Source organism: Elgaria multicarinata, chromosome 1 (genome assembly GCF_023053635.1).
Source record: "Elgaria multicarinata webbii isolate HBS135686 ecotype San Diego chromosome 1, rElgMul1.1.pri, whole genome shotgun sequence".
Classification (NCBI taxonomy): domain Eukaryota; kingdom Metazoa; phylum Chordata; class Lepidosauria; order Squamata; family Anguidae; genus Elgaria; species Elgaria multicarinata.
This window is the reverse complement of record NC_086171.1, coordinates 70,253,435-70,272,089: the sequence shown is the minus strand read 5'-3', so window position 1 is coordinate 70,272,089 and position 18,655 is coordinate 70,253,435. Positions and strand designations below refer to the sequence as shown.

At 44.2% G+C, this 18,655-nt stretch overlaps 1 protein-coding gene across 5 annotated transcripts in view; it reads right to left on the bottom strand.

Annotated features, from left to right (window-relative positions):
* Positions 1 to 13,671: 13,671 nt before the first annotated feature.
* Positions 13,672 to 18,655, bottom strand: part of LRRFIP2 (LRR binding FLII interacting protein 2) — a 53,956-nt gene continuing 48,972 nt past the window's right edge. For all 5 annotated transcript variants that reach the window (XM_063129941.1, XM_063129950.1, XM_063129958.1 and 2 more), the window contains 3 exons: positions 18,482 to 18,561; positions 17,556 to 17,660; positions 13,672 to 14,571 (listed from right to left, as the gene is read on the bottom strand). In XM_063129941.1, coding sequence (XP_062986011.1) covers positions 14,461 to 14,571; positions 17,556 to 17,660; positions 18,482 to 18,561 — 296 coding nt within the window. In that variant the 3' untranslated portion in view covers positions 13,672 to 14,460. The remainder of the gene's footprint in view (positions 14,572 to 17,555; positions 17,661 to 18,481; positions 18,562 to 18,655) is intronic.

Here is an 18,655-nt window from a genome sequence, read left to right as displayed (position 1 = left end):
TATAATTTGCAGCTAAACTGTAACAGTGCAATCCTATACATGTCTGCTCAGAAGAAAGGCTCCTTCAATTCAGTGGACCTTACTCCCAGGTAGCGTGTGTAGGATTGGAGCCCCAGACGTTTAACTTCAACCAGTTAAATAAATATCATATATATTCCATATACATTGATATATAGCTATAGATATATATATATATAAAAATATATATATAGATATATAAATATATAGCTATTACTATATGTAGATATAAATACATAGGTATCGATGCATAGATATAAATATAGCTATATATGAACATAAGGAATAAAACAAGTCATATCTGCAAACATAAGTTGTAGCTAAACTATACCTAACAGTGCAGTCCTATACATGTCTAGTCAGAAGTAACTCCAATTAATTTCAATAGGACTTACTCCCGGGTAGCATGTATTGAATTGCAGCCTAGGACATTTAACCTTGATTAATTAAATAAATAAAAATAAATAAAAATTCATATATCTCTATAAATATATATATAAAAATATATATATATAAATATATATATAGATATAGGTATAAATATAGATATAGATGTATAGATATAGATGCATAGATATAAATATAAAGATATATGATTCTATGCATGAAATAGAAAGCAAGTCATATCAGCAAATATAATGGGTCGGGTCGCTAATCTCTAAGCCTAACTAACTAACAAATGGAAAGATTTAAATAGCAGCTTCAGAGTTTCAGTAGAAAGCTCTTTACGGCCGGCTGGCCACTGCTGCGGGGACGACCTCCAATGCCACAGCAAGGAAGGTTAGGGGGCTGGGTAGTTTGGGGGGAGGGGCGACCTCGTCAGCAAGACAATGTCGGAGTGGTAGTAGGAGCTGGCAAAGGCTTGGAGTTTGTGCTTCTTAGTGCAACCCCACATGGGGACTCCAGCAAGACCAAAACGTGGGGGCCACCCATTAGTTGTCCATGCCTGGGGCTCCCAAGGGACGAGAATTTCAGACACGTCTTCTGTTCAGTTTAGGTTTGGCTCTGAAATTCCGCACCCAGAGAGGGGCGTTTTGCACCATCTCTCTCTCCCAATGTATGGGACCCGGTGTGGGTGCTCTAGACTACTGATTAAGGGAACAGCTTTTGCCTCTTTGCTTGTATCTGTAATTCTGTGGGGCGGGTGACAGGCGCTCAAGGCCAAAAAGAAGCCTGTGGCATTCTTTGTCCTTTTCCTTTCTCTTAGGGAGTCACAAAGAGGTAAGTAGGCTGAGCTGGGGCAGAGCGCTGTGGGGCAGGGCTGGGCTGGGTGGGAGGGGGGCTGGGCCGAGAGGGCAACTTCACATTTTTCAGAACACCTGTAATAAAAACATGATTAGTTTTGGTTTCTTACCTGGTCAATGTCTTGGCCTGCATAATGAAGGGTTAGGGTTAAATGCAACATATGAACCCGCCCCCTAAGCCTGCCATCCAACTGCACAGATGGACCCTTGAAGGGGAACCTCTCAAAAGCAAATTCCTTTCCGCCGGGCAGACATTGGGCCTGCGGGATCTACGTCACATTTCGCTCGGAGCCCAAGGCCCTCTCCTCAGAGCAAAGTGAAAGACAGTGGCTCAAGAAGACAGACACAGAATTGCGGGACGGCGTGCCTCTGAGCAGATGCTCAGGCCAGGAATTGGTTTTCAGGAACAGAACTGGCGCTCACACCCAAATCGTTTCACACCCAAATCTCCTCCTGTTTCCCCCCAAGCATTGAGATCTCGGAAGCCTGATTTCAGAGGGGAAAAGATCTGTTCGTGTCAGTAGTGTTAAAGCATGAGCCGCAAATCACCTGGCGATCTCCCAGCAGGTCTCCAACTCTCACTTGTCCGCCTGGCTTCAATCTCTCTCATGTCCAGAGAGAGAAATTCTTGGGACCGGGAGGCCTGCAGCTGGCCCAGGGGCCCTCCAGGCAAGGCTTCTATTGTGCAATCGCCCGGCCTCCTGCATGGAATTAGAAATATAGAAATAGGGACACAGGTGTCAATTCATGAAAGCGAAATATAGAGGAAGTCCTATCTGCAAATAGAAGTTGTAGCCGAATTACAACTAATACACATCTCCTCCAAGGCAAGTCCCATGAAGTTCTCTCCCACCTGGGGAGAGGGGGAAAGTCCAGCCCTTGTTTGATCTCTTACCTGATGGGTGGCTTGGCCTGCATGAAGGAAGTCAATCAATGGTTAAACAGTGCGGGGAGAACAGCTTGGACATGAGAGAGCTTCAAGGAATTTGCTTTCTCCGGTTCCCTTCTCAGATGGCCTGGGAGGGGCGAAGGGCATGTTAGTTGGGCGGGGGGCACGGAGGGGCGCTCTCTAAAAGGGGGTTAATCTGCCCCAGACGGCATGCGTCGCCTTGCAATACGAGAGGAAAAAAATGGCCTCTTACCTGGTTGATGCTTTTGCCTGCTTGAAAGAACATGGTTAAGTATAACATACCTGACTACCTAACCTGGCCACTAACAAAACAATTCATATATATCTATAGAAATATATATATAGGAATATATATAGAAATGTATATATAGATCTGGTTATAGATATAGATCCATAGATATTGGTACATAGATATAAATATAGATGTATATGGATTTATAAAAGAAATAAAAAGCAAGTCATGTCCACAGATATAATTTGCAGCTAAACTGTAACAGTGCAATCCTATACATGTCTGCTCAGAAGAAAGGCTCCTTCAATTCAGTGGACCTTACTCCCAGGTAGCGTGTGTAGGATTGGAGCCCCAGACGTTTAACTTCAACCAGTTAAATAAATATCATATATATTCCATATACATTGATATATAGCTATAGAGATATATATATAAAAATATATATATAGATATATAAATATATAGCTATTACTATATGTAGATATAAATACATAGGTATCGATGCATAGATATAAATATAGCTATATATGAACATAAGGAATAAAACAAGTCATATCTGCAAACATAAGTTGTAGCTAAACTATACCTAACAGTGCAGTCCTATACATGTCTAGTCAGAAGTAACTCCAATTAATTTCAATAGGACTTACTCCCGGGTAGCATGTATTGAATTGCAGCCTAGGACATTTAACCTTGATTAATTAAATAAATAAAAATAAATAAAAATTCATATATCTCTATAAATATATATATATATAAATATATATATAGATATAGATGTATAGATATAGATGCATAGATATAAATATAAAGATATATGAGTCTATACATAAAATAGAAAGCAAGTCATATCAGCAAATATAATGGGTCGGGTCGCTAATCTCTAAGCCTAACTAACTAACAAATGGAAAGATTTAAATAGCAGCTTCAGAGTTTCAGTAGAAAGCTCTTTACAGCCGGCTGGCCACTGCTGCGGGGACGACCTCCAATGCCACAGCAAGGAAGGTTAGGGGGCTGGGTAGTTTGGGGGAGGGGCGACCTCGTCAGCAAGACAATGTCGGAGTGGTAGTAGGAGCTGGCAAAGGCTTGGAGTTTGTGCTTCTTAGTGCAACCCCACATGGGGACTCCAGCAAGACCAAAACGTGGGGGCCACCCATTAGTTGTCCATGCCTGGGGCTCCCAAGGGACGAGAATTTCAGACACGTCTTCTGTTCAGTTTAGGTTTGGCTCTGAAATTCCGCACCCAGAGAGGGGCGTTTTGCACCATCTCTCTCTCCCAATGTATGGGACCCGGTGTGGGTGCTCTAGACTACTGATTAAGGGAACAGCTTTTGCCTCTTTGCTTGTATCTGTAATTCTGTGGGGCGGGTGACAGGCGCTCAAGGCCAAAAAGAAGCCTGTGGCATTCTTTGTCCTTTTCCTTTCTCTTAGGGAGTCACAAAGAGGTAAGTAGGCTGAGCTGGGGCAGAGCGCTGTGGGGCAGGGCTGGGCTGGGTGGGAAGGGGGCTGGGCCGAGAGGGCAACTTCACATTTTTCAGAACACCTGTAATAAAAACATGATTAGTTTTGGTTTCTTACCTGGTCAATGTCTTGGCCTGCATAATGAAGGGTTAGGGTTAAATGCAACATATGAACCCGCCCCCTAAGCCTGCCATCCAACTGCACAGATGGACCCTTGAAGGGGAACCTCTCAAAAGCAAATTCCTTTCCGCCGGGCAGACTTTGGGCCTGCGGGATCTACGTCACATTTCGCTCGGAGCCCAAGGCCCTCTCCTCAGAGCAAAGTGAAAGACAGTGGCTCAAGAAGACAGACACAGAATTGCGGGACGGCGTGCCTCTGAGCAGATGCTCAGGCCAGGAATTGGTTTTCAGGAACAGAACTGGCGCTCACACCCAAATCGTTTCACACCCAAATCTCCTCCTGTTTCCCCCCAAGCATTGAGATCTCGGAAGCCTGATTTCAGAGGGGAAAAGATCTGTTCGTGTCAGTAGTGTTAAAGCATGAGCCGCAAATCACCTGGCGATCTCCAAGCAGGTCTCCAACTCTCACCTGTCCGCCTGGCTTCAATCTCTCTCATGTCCAGAGAGAGAAATTCTTGGGACCGGGAGGCCTGCAGCTGGCCCAGGGGCCCTCCAGGCAAGGCTTCTATTGTGCAATCGCCCTGCCTCCTGCATGGAATTAGAAATATAGAAATAGGGACACAGGCGTCAATTCATGAAAGCGAAATATAGAGGAAGTCCTATCTGCAAATAGAAGTTGTAGCCGAATTACAACTAATACACATCTCCTCCAAGGCAAGTCCCATGAAGTTCTCTCCCACCTGGGGAGAGGGGGAAAGTCCAGCCCTTGTTTGATCTCTTACCTGATGGGTGGCTTGGCCTGCATGAAGGAAGTCAATCAATGGTTAAACAGTGCGGGGAGAACAGCTTGGACATGAGAGAGCTTCAAGGAATTTGCTTTCTCCGGTTCCCTTCTCAGATGGCCTGGGAGGGGCGAAGGGCATGTTAGTTGGGCGGGGGCACGGAGGGGCGCTCTCTAAAAGGGGGTTAATCTGCCCCAGACGGCATGCGTCGCCTTGCAATACGAGAGGAAAAAAATGGCCTCTTACCTGGTTGATGCTTTTGCCTGCTTGAAAGAACATGGTTAAGTAGAACATACCTGACTACCTAACCTGGCCACTAACAAAACAATTCATATATATCTATAGAAATATATATATAGGAATATATATAGAAATGTATATATAGATCTGGTTATAGATATAGATCCATAGATATTGGTACATAGATATAAATATAGATGTATATGGATTTATAAAAGAAATAAAAAGCAAGTCATGTCCACAGATATAATTTGCAGCTAAACTGTAACAGTGCAATCCTATACATGTCTGCTCAGAAGAAAGGCTCCTTCAATTCAGTGGACCTTACTCCCAGGTAGCGTGTGTAGGATTGGAGCCCCAGACGTTTAACTTCAACCAGTTAAATAAATATCATATATATTCCATATACATTGATATATAGCTATAGATATATATATATATAAAAATATATATATAGATATATAAATATATAGCTATTACTATATGTAGATATAAATACATAGGTATCGATGCATAGATATAAATATAGCTATATATGAACATAAGGAATAAAACAAGTCATATCTGCAAACATAAGTTGTAGCTAAACTATACCTAACAGTGCAGTCCTATACATGTCTAGTCAGAAGTAACTCCAATTAATTTCAATAGGACTTACTCCCGGGTAGCATGTATTGAATTGCAGCCTAGGACATTTAACCTTGATTAATTAAATAAATAAAAATAAATAAAAATTCATATATCTCTATAAATATATATATAAAAATATATATATATAAATATATATATAGATATAGGTATAAATATAGATATAGATGTATAGATATAGATGCATAGATATAAATATAAAGATATATGATTCTATGCATGAAATAGAAAGCAAGTCATATCAGCAAATATAATGGGTCGGGTCGCTAATCTCTAAGCCTAACTAACTAACAAATGGAAAGATTTAAATAGCAGCTTCAGAGTTTCAGTAGAAAGCTCTTTACAGCCGGCTGGCCACTGCTGCGGGGACGACCTCCAATGCCACAGCAAGGAAGGTTAGGGGGCTGGGTAGTTTGGGGGGAGGGGCGACCTCGTCAGCAAGACAATGTCGGAGTGGTAGTAGGAGCTGGCAAAGGCTTGGAGTTTGTGCTTCTTAGTGCAACCCCACATGGGGACTCCAGCAAGACCAAAACGTGGGGGCCACCCATTAGTTGTCTATGCCTGGGGCTCCCAAGGGACGAGAATTTCAGACACGTCTTCTGTTCAGTTTAGGTTTGGCTCTGAAATTCCGCACCCAGAGAGGGGCGTTTTGCACCATCTCTCTCTCCCAATGTATGGGACCCGGTGTGGGTGCTCTAGACTACTGATTAAGGGAACAGCTTTTGCCTCTTTGCTTGTATCTGTAATTCTGTGGGGCGGGTGACAGGCGCTCAAGGCCAAAAAGAAGCCTGTGGCATTCTTTGTCCTTTTCCTTTCTCTTAGGGAGTCACAAAGAGGTAAGTAGGCTGAGCTGGGGCAGAGCGCTGTGGGGCAGGGCTGGGCTGGGTGGGAAGGGGGCTGGGCCGAGAGGGCAACTTCACATTTTTCAGAACACCTGTAATAAAAACATGATTAGTTTTGGTTTCTTACCTGGTCAATGTCTTGGCCTGCATAATGAAGGGTTAGGGTTAAATGCAACATATGAACCCGCCCCCTAAGCCTGCCATCCAACTGCACAGATGGACCCTTGAAGGGGAACCTCTCAAAAGCAAATTCCTTTCCGCCGGGCAGACTTTGGGCCTGCGGGATCTACGTCACCATTTCGCTCGGAGCCCAAGGCCCTCTCCTCAGAGCAAAGTGAAAGACAGTGGCTCAAGAAGACAGACACAGAATTGCGGGACGGCGTGCCTCTGAGCAGATGCTCAGGCCAGGAATTGGTTTTCAGGAACAGAACTGGCGCTCACACCCAAATCGTTTCACACCCAAATCTCCTCCTGTTTCCCCCCAAGCATTGAGATCTCGGAAGCCTGATTTCAGAGGGGAAAAGATCTGTTCGTGTCAGTAGTGTTAAAGCATGAGCCGCAAATCACCTGGCGATCTCCCAGCAGGTCTCCAACTCTCACCTGTCCGCCTGGCTTCAATCTCTCTCATGTCCAGAGAGAGAAATTCTTGGGACCGGGAGGCCTGCAGCTGGCCCAGGGGCCCTCCAGGCAAGGCTTATATTGTGCAATCGCCCTGTTTGCATGGAATTAGAAATATAGAAATGGGTAAGTAGGCATAAATTTATGAAAATGAAATATAGAGGTAGTCCTATCTGCAAATAGAAGTTGTAGCCGAATTATAACCAGCAGTGCAACATACTCTTGCTTACTCAGAAGTAAGTCCCATGAAGTTCTCTCCCGCTTGGGGAGAGGTGTAAAGTCCAGCCCTTCTAGACCGCTGGCCAGGTGCAGCATGTATCCGAGAGGAGCAATTCAAGGCTTTTTGTGGCAGTTTGGAGCATCAGGGAAGAGAAGTTAGACGTTAGAATAGAATGAGAGAGAAAAGAATGGTAGTGAAATAGAGAGTTTTCTTCTCTGATGACCTGGAGGCAACTGTAATTTGCCATAGGTGAACTGGTTTGCCCAAATTCCATTTGCATGGTACATGAAAAATGTGTGGTCTGTAACAACGCTGCCATGGCGAAATGAAACTCGAAAAGAAATAGAATTGAACTATGGGTCCTTGAGGATGAACTCTGAAGGCTTCAAGGCAATGCATGAGTTCTTCAAGACAGGAAGGCAAGTGCCTAGGGCGCTGTCCCGTATGAATGTTGCATTGCATTTCTTCCAAGACCTCAAAGGGAGGACATACAGCATGATAACAAAGCTGCCAAGGAGAGCCCAAAAGCAAAGGAAGTGGGCGCAGGACCTCATGACAAATCTCTGCACTGTCACAAAGGCCCAGGAAATTACATTGAACGCATAGAGCAAGAAGACCTCTCAAGCGGGAAGAGGAACTCAGGAAGGCAGACACACTCCTTACTGAAACCAAAAATGAAGGGATGGGAGGGGGAATCAAACCTGCTGTTCAGAAGTCCATCAGTAACATTTGTCTCAAATGGAGAAAGAAGGTAAGGAGCTAGAACCACCAGTTGCGAACCCAGATGTGGAGCTCATGAAAAACAGGGCTGGTGGAAAGGGAGACCCCACCAGAAAGGCCCGAGGTGCCAAGGGACGGGGGCTCAGCAATGGCACCTAGACGTGGAGAAAACTCACACTCCAGGATGCCCTGCAGGTGTTGTGAATGTTCCAGGTAGGAGGCAATGCCTCAAGATGCGTTCTGGGGAGAGGCATGATGTCAGTCGTTCTAGAACATGGCTCAGGAGCTGCATGTGACGGACTGGAGCAATCTGAGGCAGTTGGGAGTCAGTCAGCAGAGTCTGGGAAGAGGCGTTTGTATAGGCTGAGAGAGACTAAGAGGGGAGGAAGATAGCGAGGGACTTTGGTTGTGTTGTTATTCTGATTTTCTTCCCTCACGGCCTTGTGGCGACACTGATTTGCCAAAGCTGAACAGGAGGGGGGCTCTTTAATGCTATGCCCAAATCCCATTTACGCAAAATCCATTTACTGCAAAAAACCTAAAATCAAAATGTGATTGTTTTTGAGGCAATCAGCTGACTCAGGGTGCTTCCAGAGAAGGCTTTTCTTGGGCAACTGCCCGGCCTCCTGCACGGAATTCTGCACGGAATTTTACTGGGGTCCCCCAGAAGATGGCATCTTCCATTTGTAACCCTCCCAAATGTTCTTCTGCCTTTTTTCTGATGAAAAGAAGCCTGTTCAGGCGGGGATGATGGAGAAGTTCCCCAAGGTCTCTGGACTGGGAGCACTAAGCACCGTGAGTCTAGACCAGCCTTCCTCAACCTGGGGCGCTCCAGATGTTTTGGACTGCATCTCCCAGAATGCCCCAGCCAGCTATATATATATGTAAATATATTGCATAGCTAAAGTAACTTCACAGTTCTCTCTTAATGGTCTCACAGTAAAACCGACTTCCAGGTCCAAAAAGGGAAAGACCAAAATCCTGGCAAAATTTCCCTTCATGGATCCTGTCCCAAATTTGACAAGAGTCTTCCGGCACCTTAACGATGAATCAATGTAATCTGGCCTCAGCGTTTGCGCTGTAGAGTCCACTTCATCAAAGGCCGGAACTGTTATCAGAGGCAGGGGAGGAAGTGGCCTCTGGTCCACAAAAGCTGGTTCCAGAATCAACGTGTTCGGGTTGAACCCAAGATCCGCCTCCCGTGGATGACGGGTTCTGCTGATGGAAGGTGCCTCCTCCTGATCTGGGGGGGGGGTTTGCCCCACCCAGCCTGCACATCTCACCCCACGGAGCAGGGTCCGCTGGGCCTCTGTGGAGCATTTCAGGGGTGAGGCAGGGTGGCTGCTTGGAGGAGGAGGTCTGTTTCCATCAGCCCAGTGGAATATGCCTAAATTGGGATCCAACCCTTGGACTTTTAAGGTGCCACAAGACGCTTTGGGGTTGGCTGGCAGCGGCTGGTGCTGGAGTCAAATCACACAGCTGATCCTCTGGGCATCTAAAAGGCACAACACAAAGGGAGGGGGCTGCACCTGTACACACCATTTGTAGTGCACTATCAACCATATTATGACTCTTCTCTGGGCCTGCAGGCTCTGGCCTCATCCCTTGGCCAGAGGACCAGGGACCCCTGGGGGGCTGCTCCTCCGTCCTTCAGAAAAGACATCATGGCTCCATCCTTCAGCCAGGGAGGGAACAGCCATGGGGAGACGGTTTTGCCCTTCCCTACCAGAAAGAACTCCTAGAAGAACATTGCAACGAAGAAACTGCCCCTGGGTTTTGCTTCTCTCCACCCTCCTCCCTCCCAATCCCTTTTCCTCTTGTGTCGTGTCTGTTAGAGTGTTCACCAGAGTCTGCCTCGTGATTCATCTCCACCAGCCGCTCTGGGAGTCTCTTTTGGCTGAAGAGCAGGGTCAAAACAAAGTGCAAACAAAGAAAGGATAACGGGGCCCATCCCAGCAGCCATGGCTTGGTGACATCAGCCACAATGCAGATCATTGGTGAGCCAGCGTAATGAGAACTTGATACAGCCGATAGGCATTTGCCGTAAACGCATGTCCCGCTTTCCCACCACAACTGCCCACAAGACAATTCGCCAATGTCCAATTCAAGAAAGCGCCCCCTGCAGGAAATGAGAAAGAATTGTGCCTCGCTTGATGGTAGAATTTGCCTCACGAGCCAGAGGGAGCCGTGTTAAGAGGCTGGTATGCCAGGGTCTCAGGGGCGGCTGGGGCGGTGGTGGAAGAGACATTGCTACGCAGATCAAGCAAGCCTTCCCTGACGAACGTCAAGGGAAATGAACAGCCCACGTGAGCTGGGATGGGCGGTCTGAGGATCCAAGCCTCCCAAAAGCTTTTAGGCCTCATCTTGACAGAAAAGCTACAATACAAGCATCATGACAAGTAGGCCTCCTACTTGGCAAATGGTTTTGCCTGCATGAAGGAACACTGTCAAATGTACAATATTAACCTTCCTAACCTTTCTACCCAAATTTCTAATACACTTACATAGCATTATCAATATCTCAATGAAACATAAAGCCAATCCTATCTGTCAATGTAACGCTTAACTAAACTAACTATGAACCTCAGCAGCTAAAGTATTCAAATATATAACCAAATTAAAGCAGTACTGAAATATTTCAAAAGCGACCATCTCTGGGTTGGATCCAGATTCACACTGGAGCAACTGCGCTGAGGGAAGTGGGTTTCCATGGCCCCTCCTTCCCACGACAGTCCTCTAGGCCCCTGGAAATACTACACAGAGGCACAGAAGCCCCTGCTCAAGGAGGTGATCTGCGATCTGGGGGTGGAGATCCCCCCCCAAATTAGGCAGAGGGACTTTCCATGAGCAGCAGGCGGATCCTAGACCCATCCCTCTGTTGAGGCTCCTCAACTGTCCTAACGGCTGTTAGATACGGAATGACATCACAGAGGTGATGACATCACTTGGAACCCAGAGCGTTGTGGCCTCAGAGGTGTTGTGCATTTCTTCCTCTTAAAGCTATATCCCACGTCCCCAACAGAAGCAGCCTGCCTGCAGGGCAGGGCAGCATACAAACTTGGATTCAAAACCACAGGATGAGACAGTACATAATTTTGGCTAGCTTGATGCTGGGCTGGTGGTGGTTCAGTTTGCTGCTTGAGCCAGAGCAGCAAATGGTCCCACCTGCCCCTACAAAAGCCACGGTATACAAAACCACAAACATTATTTTGGCACCTGAAGCAGAAAACCCTACAAGGGCCTCTTTCCCCTCCCTGGCAGTAAGCATGCCGAACAAGGCGTGGGCCACCTTGGCTGGTCCCAGGCTTGCCATGCTTCCCATCTGGATTTGGGCCTGAAAGGCCAAGGGAAAGTGTGGGTGCAAGTTGTAAGCATGCACAAATTGTGACACTGCACCGCAACATCACTGATCATGAAGCACATCTGTTAGGGCATCAGCTTCCCATTTCCTGGCTGTTTGGAGTTTGAGCCAACATGAGATAGCCTTAATTCTGTTTTTTTAATCATTGAATTTCCTTGGGTTTTGAAAAAGTAGTATCTCCCCAACATTGTGGAATGAGCTTTCTAGAGAGGGTCATTCAGCAACTACGTTGTGCTCTTTCCAGCACTTTTTTTTTTTAAAAAAAAACAAGATGCAAATAAAACCACAGCTGCTCTTTAAGGGAAGGCTTCCTGGAACAACAACATTTTCAGGAGGCACTGGAAGGAATAGAAAATGGGCACCTGCCTGACCTCCAAAGGCAGGGAACTCCATAGGAAGGGGGACACCACACTGAAGGCTCTTCTCCTGGTGGACTCCAGTCATACCATAGAGCCATGTGGAACTACAGAAGCATGCCCTCAGATGATCTCAGTGGCTGGGCAGGTTGATAGCCCTCAAAGGCTGTAATAAAAAGCCACGTTTTAACTTGGCACTGAAACAAAGCCAGTGCCAGCGCCTCCAAGGGGAGGGCATTCTATAACTCCAAGGGGAGGGCATTCTAGACTGGCCACTCACAGAAACTTGAGGTTCCTTTTGACAACAACATCAACCTCCTGCACATCTCCCACCCCTTTCCTCAGTAATCCTGTTCTAAAAACAACCACCAGGATATCCCGAATCTTCTGAAATATTGCAGGATTTCCTACTGTGTGCAGCCAAAGTTGCACTACAAAGCACCCACTACAGGGCCCTATGCCATTCAAGGCTATGAGCACCGAGAAGAGGGGACATTTTCAATTATAGACAAAGTGGTCACGCCTCTGCCCATGTAATGCAGCCTATTACAAATGCGCAAGAAAAGCAGGAAGCAAAGCCACGGTAAGGCAACACAATTTACCTTAATCTAAAGAAGTCCTCTATGTTCCACAAATAACTATATCTTTTAACTACCTGGTCTGAGTGGATTCTAAGGTTGGCTTATCTCACCCCACGTGCTGGCTTTGATATAAGCCCTTTTCAGGCATTCATAATTTGTAACCCTGAAGTGCTCCCCCCAACCCCGCCCTTCGGCTTTGTTTCTAACTCAGCTACATTAACAAAAGATCCCTTTCAATGGTAGAAGGATTGAAATTTGGACCTTCTGAACACAAAGCACGCACTCTACCACTGTGCTCTGGTAAAGCAGCGACATTTCTTTTTGACCTAAATGTAATGGAGTACAAAACAAATGATTCCATCAAATCAAATTTAAAGAGGCAGGCAGCTTGATTGCCACCAGATGAAGTCATCTCAACCACAGATTTTGTTCTTGACAATGAAATCTCCTGTGAAATGAGTGAAAAATGTCACTGATTAAGCTTATTTTTCTTTTTCTTTTATCACATCCAAAGACTCTGATTTTGAAGGTCTCTTCCAAATGTGTTGAGCTCTCTGTTTCTTGACATGAGACCCAGGGAGAGAAACAGAGAGATAGAACCAGCTGATAAATACTTAACATCTTGATCTTTCTCAGCAAATCAGCTAAAAAACAGAATGGTGGTGGGGGAGGAGAGGAGAATGTTCAACCGGGGAAGTTTGACATAAAAGAAGGACATAAAAGAAGACACCCTGCTGTCTGTCTTTTCTTTTTTCAAGCTTTCTCGGCCTTCCTAGGTTTCTTCTTTAGAGAAGTGTATTTCCCCCAGTGGTAACCTGACATGGACTGAAAAAAAGCTGACATCATGAAAAGCCGCTCTTTAGCAAGGAACAGAGAGAGGTCTTTCTTTCTGCCTCAGATTTCAGCATCACGTATCTAGGGAAGCCTGGGTTGGCTGCTTCGGAAGAGAATGTGGCAAGGGTAAAAAAAACTGATGTTAGATTAACTCCTGCATAAAAGTGTCGGTACTTTAGGTCAGTAAACATTGCATAAGTTCATTCTTCAGTTTTACAAGATTACACAATTCTGTAATGAAGAAAGCATGACTTGTGAATTTCCATTTGTAATGGAAAGTTATAACAACTGTTGCTTAAGTAGGTAAATTCAAGGGCTTCTATGGCAAAAGTTTAGCTATATAACTGTATCCACCTCAGCAGCACAGTTGTAATTTCAGTCAGTGGTAAATAATGGTGCTTTAAGAGTGAAGGTAACACAGTGAAATGCTTTTGCAACCTAATTTACAGTACTTAAGGTAGAAAACATGTATGCAAACAGCCAATACTAAGTAAAGTGTCTGTTTAATAGTTTTTTCTGCAATATGACTCCCACCCACGTTTCACTCCACACTTAAGCAGCTGACATACCAGGTTTCACAATGTACAACAAAACGTAGTCCTACTCTTACACTAAGAGTAGTTAAGGACAGTACTTTTGGAAGTCTAAAACTCAGGTGTGCATCACCCATGCAATAAAGCAAATTTTATACAGTCATTTCTATTTTATATAAATTTAAATATTTTACAAAAGTGTTTCCCATCAAAATGTATAAAGTTTAGCAAACAAGACCTCCAACTGTATCTTAAAATAAATGCTATCCAATTCCAAAGGTTATTTTAATCTAATCATTGAGGTTTACATTGCACTATATAGAAGGCACTTGTGCCATGTGATGTCTTGACCACGTAATTGGTTAGTTTTATAATGCAGCATCCTCTTGAATTCATGCAGTTGTCTCCAAGCACCAAGCATTATTAAAGCAGCTGAAAACAGTTCAATGAATAAACTTGATTTCACAATTGTGAAAATAGTTTTATAGCACTAAGTCAATCATACAGCATTGGGTTCCAGCAGACTTCAGAATTAAGCTACTAAACCTCATCATTTGCATAAAAGTTCAAGCCTTTTTTTTTTCATTTGCTCAAGTTACAAAATATTTGCCACTTAATTATGGAACTAAAATTCACTGAACAGTTCAGTGTTCAAAGTTTGTGCCAAAGAAAGTCTGTATTAAAACAAGCTGGGGCAAGTTATTTGAAGGAGCAGTGCATTTTTTTTTAAAGTTTCTTTTCTACTGTTGAGATAGAAGTGCAGTTCTGTTTGCCTTCATTTTTTCCAACCGTTTCACTAAATGGCTATTGGTCATCTCCATTTCTTCTATCCTGTCCAATGCTGTTCTTAACTGAAAAGGAAAAAGACAAAACACATAGTTAAGTGCAGTACTTTATTTTGAGAGGACCTATAGAGGAATTTTAACCAAACCAATACAAGATAATGCAGCTTCTAAACCAGAGCTAAGGAAGGTGTATGTTGGTCTGCAACTCCCATCATCCCTCACCATTGGCTACTCTGAAAGGATCCAGAGGGCTATGTGTAACCCCATTTGTTTTCTAAACATGCCACAGAGGAAAAACTAAACATTTCTGTGCAGATTAAAAGCATGTTTACACAAGTTAAGGTCCAGAAGCCATTTAATTATTCTGAAATGAGCCCTGTTGACAAAAAGAATCTCAAGGCATTTCAGCCCTGCTGGTTTGACTATATTAGGTAATTTGGAGCCAAACAAGTTACAGATTTAAACCTGGAGCTGCAGCAGTTATGTAGACGTTGACAGCTGAAGATTCTATTTTAACAGCAAAGAGAAACATGCAGGTAAATGCAGAACCTTCCCCATACCTCTAGTTTATTTTCCTGCAGCCCCTCTCCTCCATGCCAGGTCCGCCTCCAGTATCAAGGCAAACAAAAGGGAATGTGCTAGGGAGTTAATCCATGTGTGTATGCGTGTCAGTGTGACTTTTTTTGCTATCAACATTGGGCATATTCCTCCACCCACCCTCTCGGTTTCTGTACTGACTACAGCATGTCCAGGTTTAAACACTTATCAGCCATTTCATGCTGTCTGGATCTAAATATTTACTTTTCCTTTACTAAAACACTCTTTCCACTAGAGCAAATGTGCGGTTCGACTTTGTTTTCTACTAGAACCCTAAGTCCACCAACCAGACTCAGGTGCAAAATAGTGGCACAGTCAGGCAGAATTAAAAGGTGCATTTGACCCAGCTCATACGGCATGATGGCAAGGGGGACACACAATGCTTGCAAGCCGCTTTTGGTTTCTATAAACAATCTCCAATCAGTGAGATCGGAATTTGTCAGTGTGATGGGCAAAGCTGGACCAACTGGTTGTTTAAGGGCTAAACAATCCAGTGGCTAACCCATGGCTTGTTGTTCAGTTAACAGCTGAGGGGTTTAGGCCCTAAATAATCCATTCGTCCAGATTGTCATGTCACACAAGTCCCAACTGCACAGGTCAGATGTTTAGAGAAAATGAAAGTGGCTCACGTCTCCTCAAACTCACGATTTGTTGCCGAATGTCGCTGTGATGTGCAAACAGCCCCTTTGAGTACTTGTAGAGCCCAGGAATTTGTGATCAGTACCAAAAGCACGCTTGCAAGTGCTGTCACACAAAATTCACTCTTGGTTTCCCCCTTTGTTATTTTAGCAATCTAATTTAGGTGGGGGGAAACTTCAGCTGTTGCTGTTGTTACATAATTGGGAGTACTAGTATGTACTAGTACAATTCCAATCTACCTTCTGGACAATCCCTAAAATACAAACCTACCTTGATTTTGTGGTGTGAAACATCTGAGTAAGAAGACCTAGCAGTTGCTGCCTGATCTTAGTAGATGTAGTGGCAGATTTCTGCTATTTTAACAATCTCTTCCTATGAGGTGTTCTGGAGCACCTCCAAAATAGCCACTCCTATTGTGCCTTAGTTGGACATGAAACAGCACAATCTGTTTTTCATGTCAGCATTCAAGTTCAAGTTGGACATGGGATAGCTCCAGATTGGGTGGGTCATCCTGCCTAGAGGAGGAGATGGGTGCTATTCCAAGTCTGGAGACAAATTTCTCCCCCACCACCAACTCAAGTGAAATTGAGGACAGGGAAACCTTCCCCGCGTGTGACTCCTGGGAGCACCGGCCACCTCTTATGCCTCCCATGCCCTTGTTGGCACCAGGTCCCTCTGATGCTGTTTTCACTCTGGATTGGGCAATTTACTTTCCCCTGTACCTCACTTGCATTCTGTGGTACTGCTGTAGCAGCAGCCCAAATTGCCAGCATTTTATTTGGGCAACAAATAGCTGCCAGCAGAAAATAACTAGAGTGAAAATAACTTTCTAAACAAAACTCAGTAGAGCATGGCTGAGGCAGGCAAACAAACACTCAGGGTGAAATCCTATGTCTGGAAAGAAAAGAGTCCAACTTCCAGCATTTCCCAGTCAGCACTGCTGGCTGGAAAATGCTGGGAGTTGTAGGATTTTTTTCTGTCTAAACAGACAGGATTGTACCTTTAATGAAATTAATCAAAGCAAACTAAATAAACCTGAGATGAGCAGTCAAATTGGAGGGCAAATTAAATAAAGTTAGATATAATTATTCAAGAATCAATGTTAGACTCGAATGTAACAAATTTAGAAATGATCAAGCACCCCACCCACCTTAACTATGTGATGCCGGGCAGGGAGGATAGCCATAAGTAGCCTAGTAAAAAGGCAGAAGAACAAGAAGTCTAGAGAACCCTGTTGTTGCAGAGCCGGCAGAACCAGAGCAGGGTGGAGCCTCCTCCCAGGACTCTGCAATATCTGACTTGTGCAGCAAGTGGAAGGATTAAGTCGTTTTAGGAGATATAGTTTGTTACTGACTGAGAGGCTAAGGCCAGAGCTAGTAACCCTTACTTCCCACAAATTCTTACGGTTTAAGGACACACAGCTTAACTTTTCCAGGAATGTTCAATTTAGGAATGCAATTCCAATCCCACTGCTACAGCAGTAAACTCTCCTGCCTTTTCCCCACAAGGGATGCAAAAACAGAATCCTAATTCCTACAGGTTCTGGGGAAGTGGGACTACAGCAGCAGGGGGAATGTCCATTTCTACATAATGTCTCCCTTGAGCTTTTAAAGCAGCAAAACTAGGCTCAAGTCAAAAGCTGACAGTCCTATGCACACACAATTCCCTACTCACAGTTGCCAGAGGCTTAAAGGTAGAGCATGTTTCAGTACTTTCACATTAAAATAACCAAAGCCTGTCTTTATATATAGTAAGTCTTCATTTACATTTACATTATAATTTGCTCACACTGAAATAAAAAAGGAGGCAATTACCTCTCGCTGAAGTTTTCTCTTTTCTGCTTTGAGTTCGTCTTCTACTTTTTCGGCATTCTCTGCAGCAGTTTTATATCTTACCACTTGCCCTTCAAGTCTTACAACCTAAAAGACCAAACAGGTTTAAAGGAGTGCTTTCCTTATTTTCCCATATGCAAAGATGAACTCTCTTACGTGAGACCTTCTCTTAAGTTGCACTAAAAGGATGTAAAAATTGATACTGTCACTGTCCCCGCAGGCAACCGATTCACATGAGAGAAATTCAGTTGAAGCAAACAGTACATGCTGAGGTGGTGTAACACCTTGGAAGCTCCAAGGATACCAAAACAAGTGAAATGCAAGGGTGGCCAAAATGTAAAACTCGGCATTTTTAAAATCTACCTGCACCCTTTCACCGTCACTTTTTGCAAGCGCTGTTCCAAGATTTCTAACATGAGGTGGTGATCTTTTCATTTTGTAAACTTGGAATGTAAATGCTTCCTTTTCTTGCAAACTCGCAAGGTAAATGCTTCATCTCTACCAACTCATGCACACCCATTCTCTTGTCGTGGAAGGATGTCACCCATAGTCCGGGACAGTTGCTCTGTGGGAGCCTGAAGCCCTAGGAATCATTGGCCTGATGGTGCAGTGAAAGAATTTCAACATTGCCAATGCAGCAGAGGCAACAGGTTATGATGAAGTAGAGGACATAAATTTCTTTCTTCAGTCTACTATGGAAGAACATGATGCTTGTACGTCAGGTGTGGGTAAACATTTGGCCTCCAGATGTTTTGGCCTGCAATTCCCATCATCCCTCACTGCATGCTAGGGCTGATGGGAGTTGCAAGCCAAAATATCTGGAGGGCCACAAATGTCCATCCCTGATGTATGTGGTATCAATAAAAGTTTGGGAAATATATGTATACCAAAATCTTAAAGGTACCTACATTTTGTTCCAGAGTAGTTATATCTTGTTCAGCTTTTGAAAGTTTAAATTTGAATTCACTTATTTGTCTGTTGGCATCTCCTAGACACAAGAAAATTAGGATTTTAAGGGTGGTCAACTGAGCTTTTAGATTTAAATCAAAATTATTGGTAGCTCTTGTGTTTAAAAAAAGAAA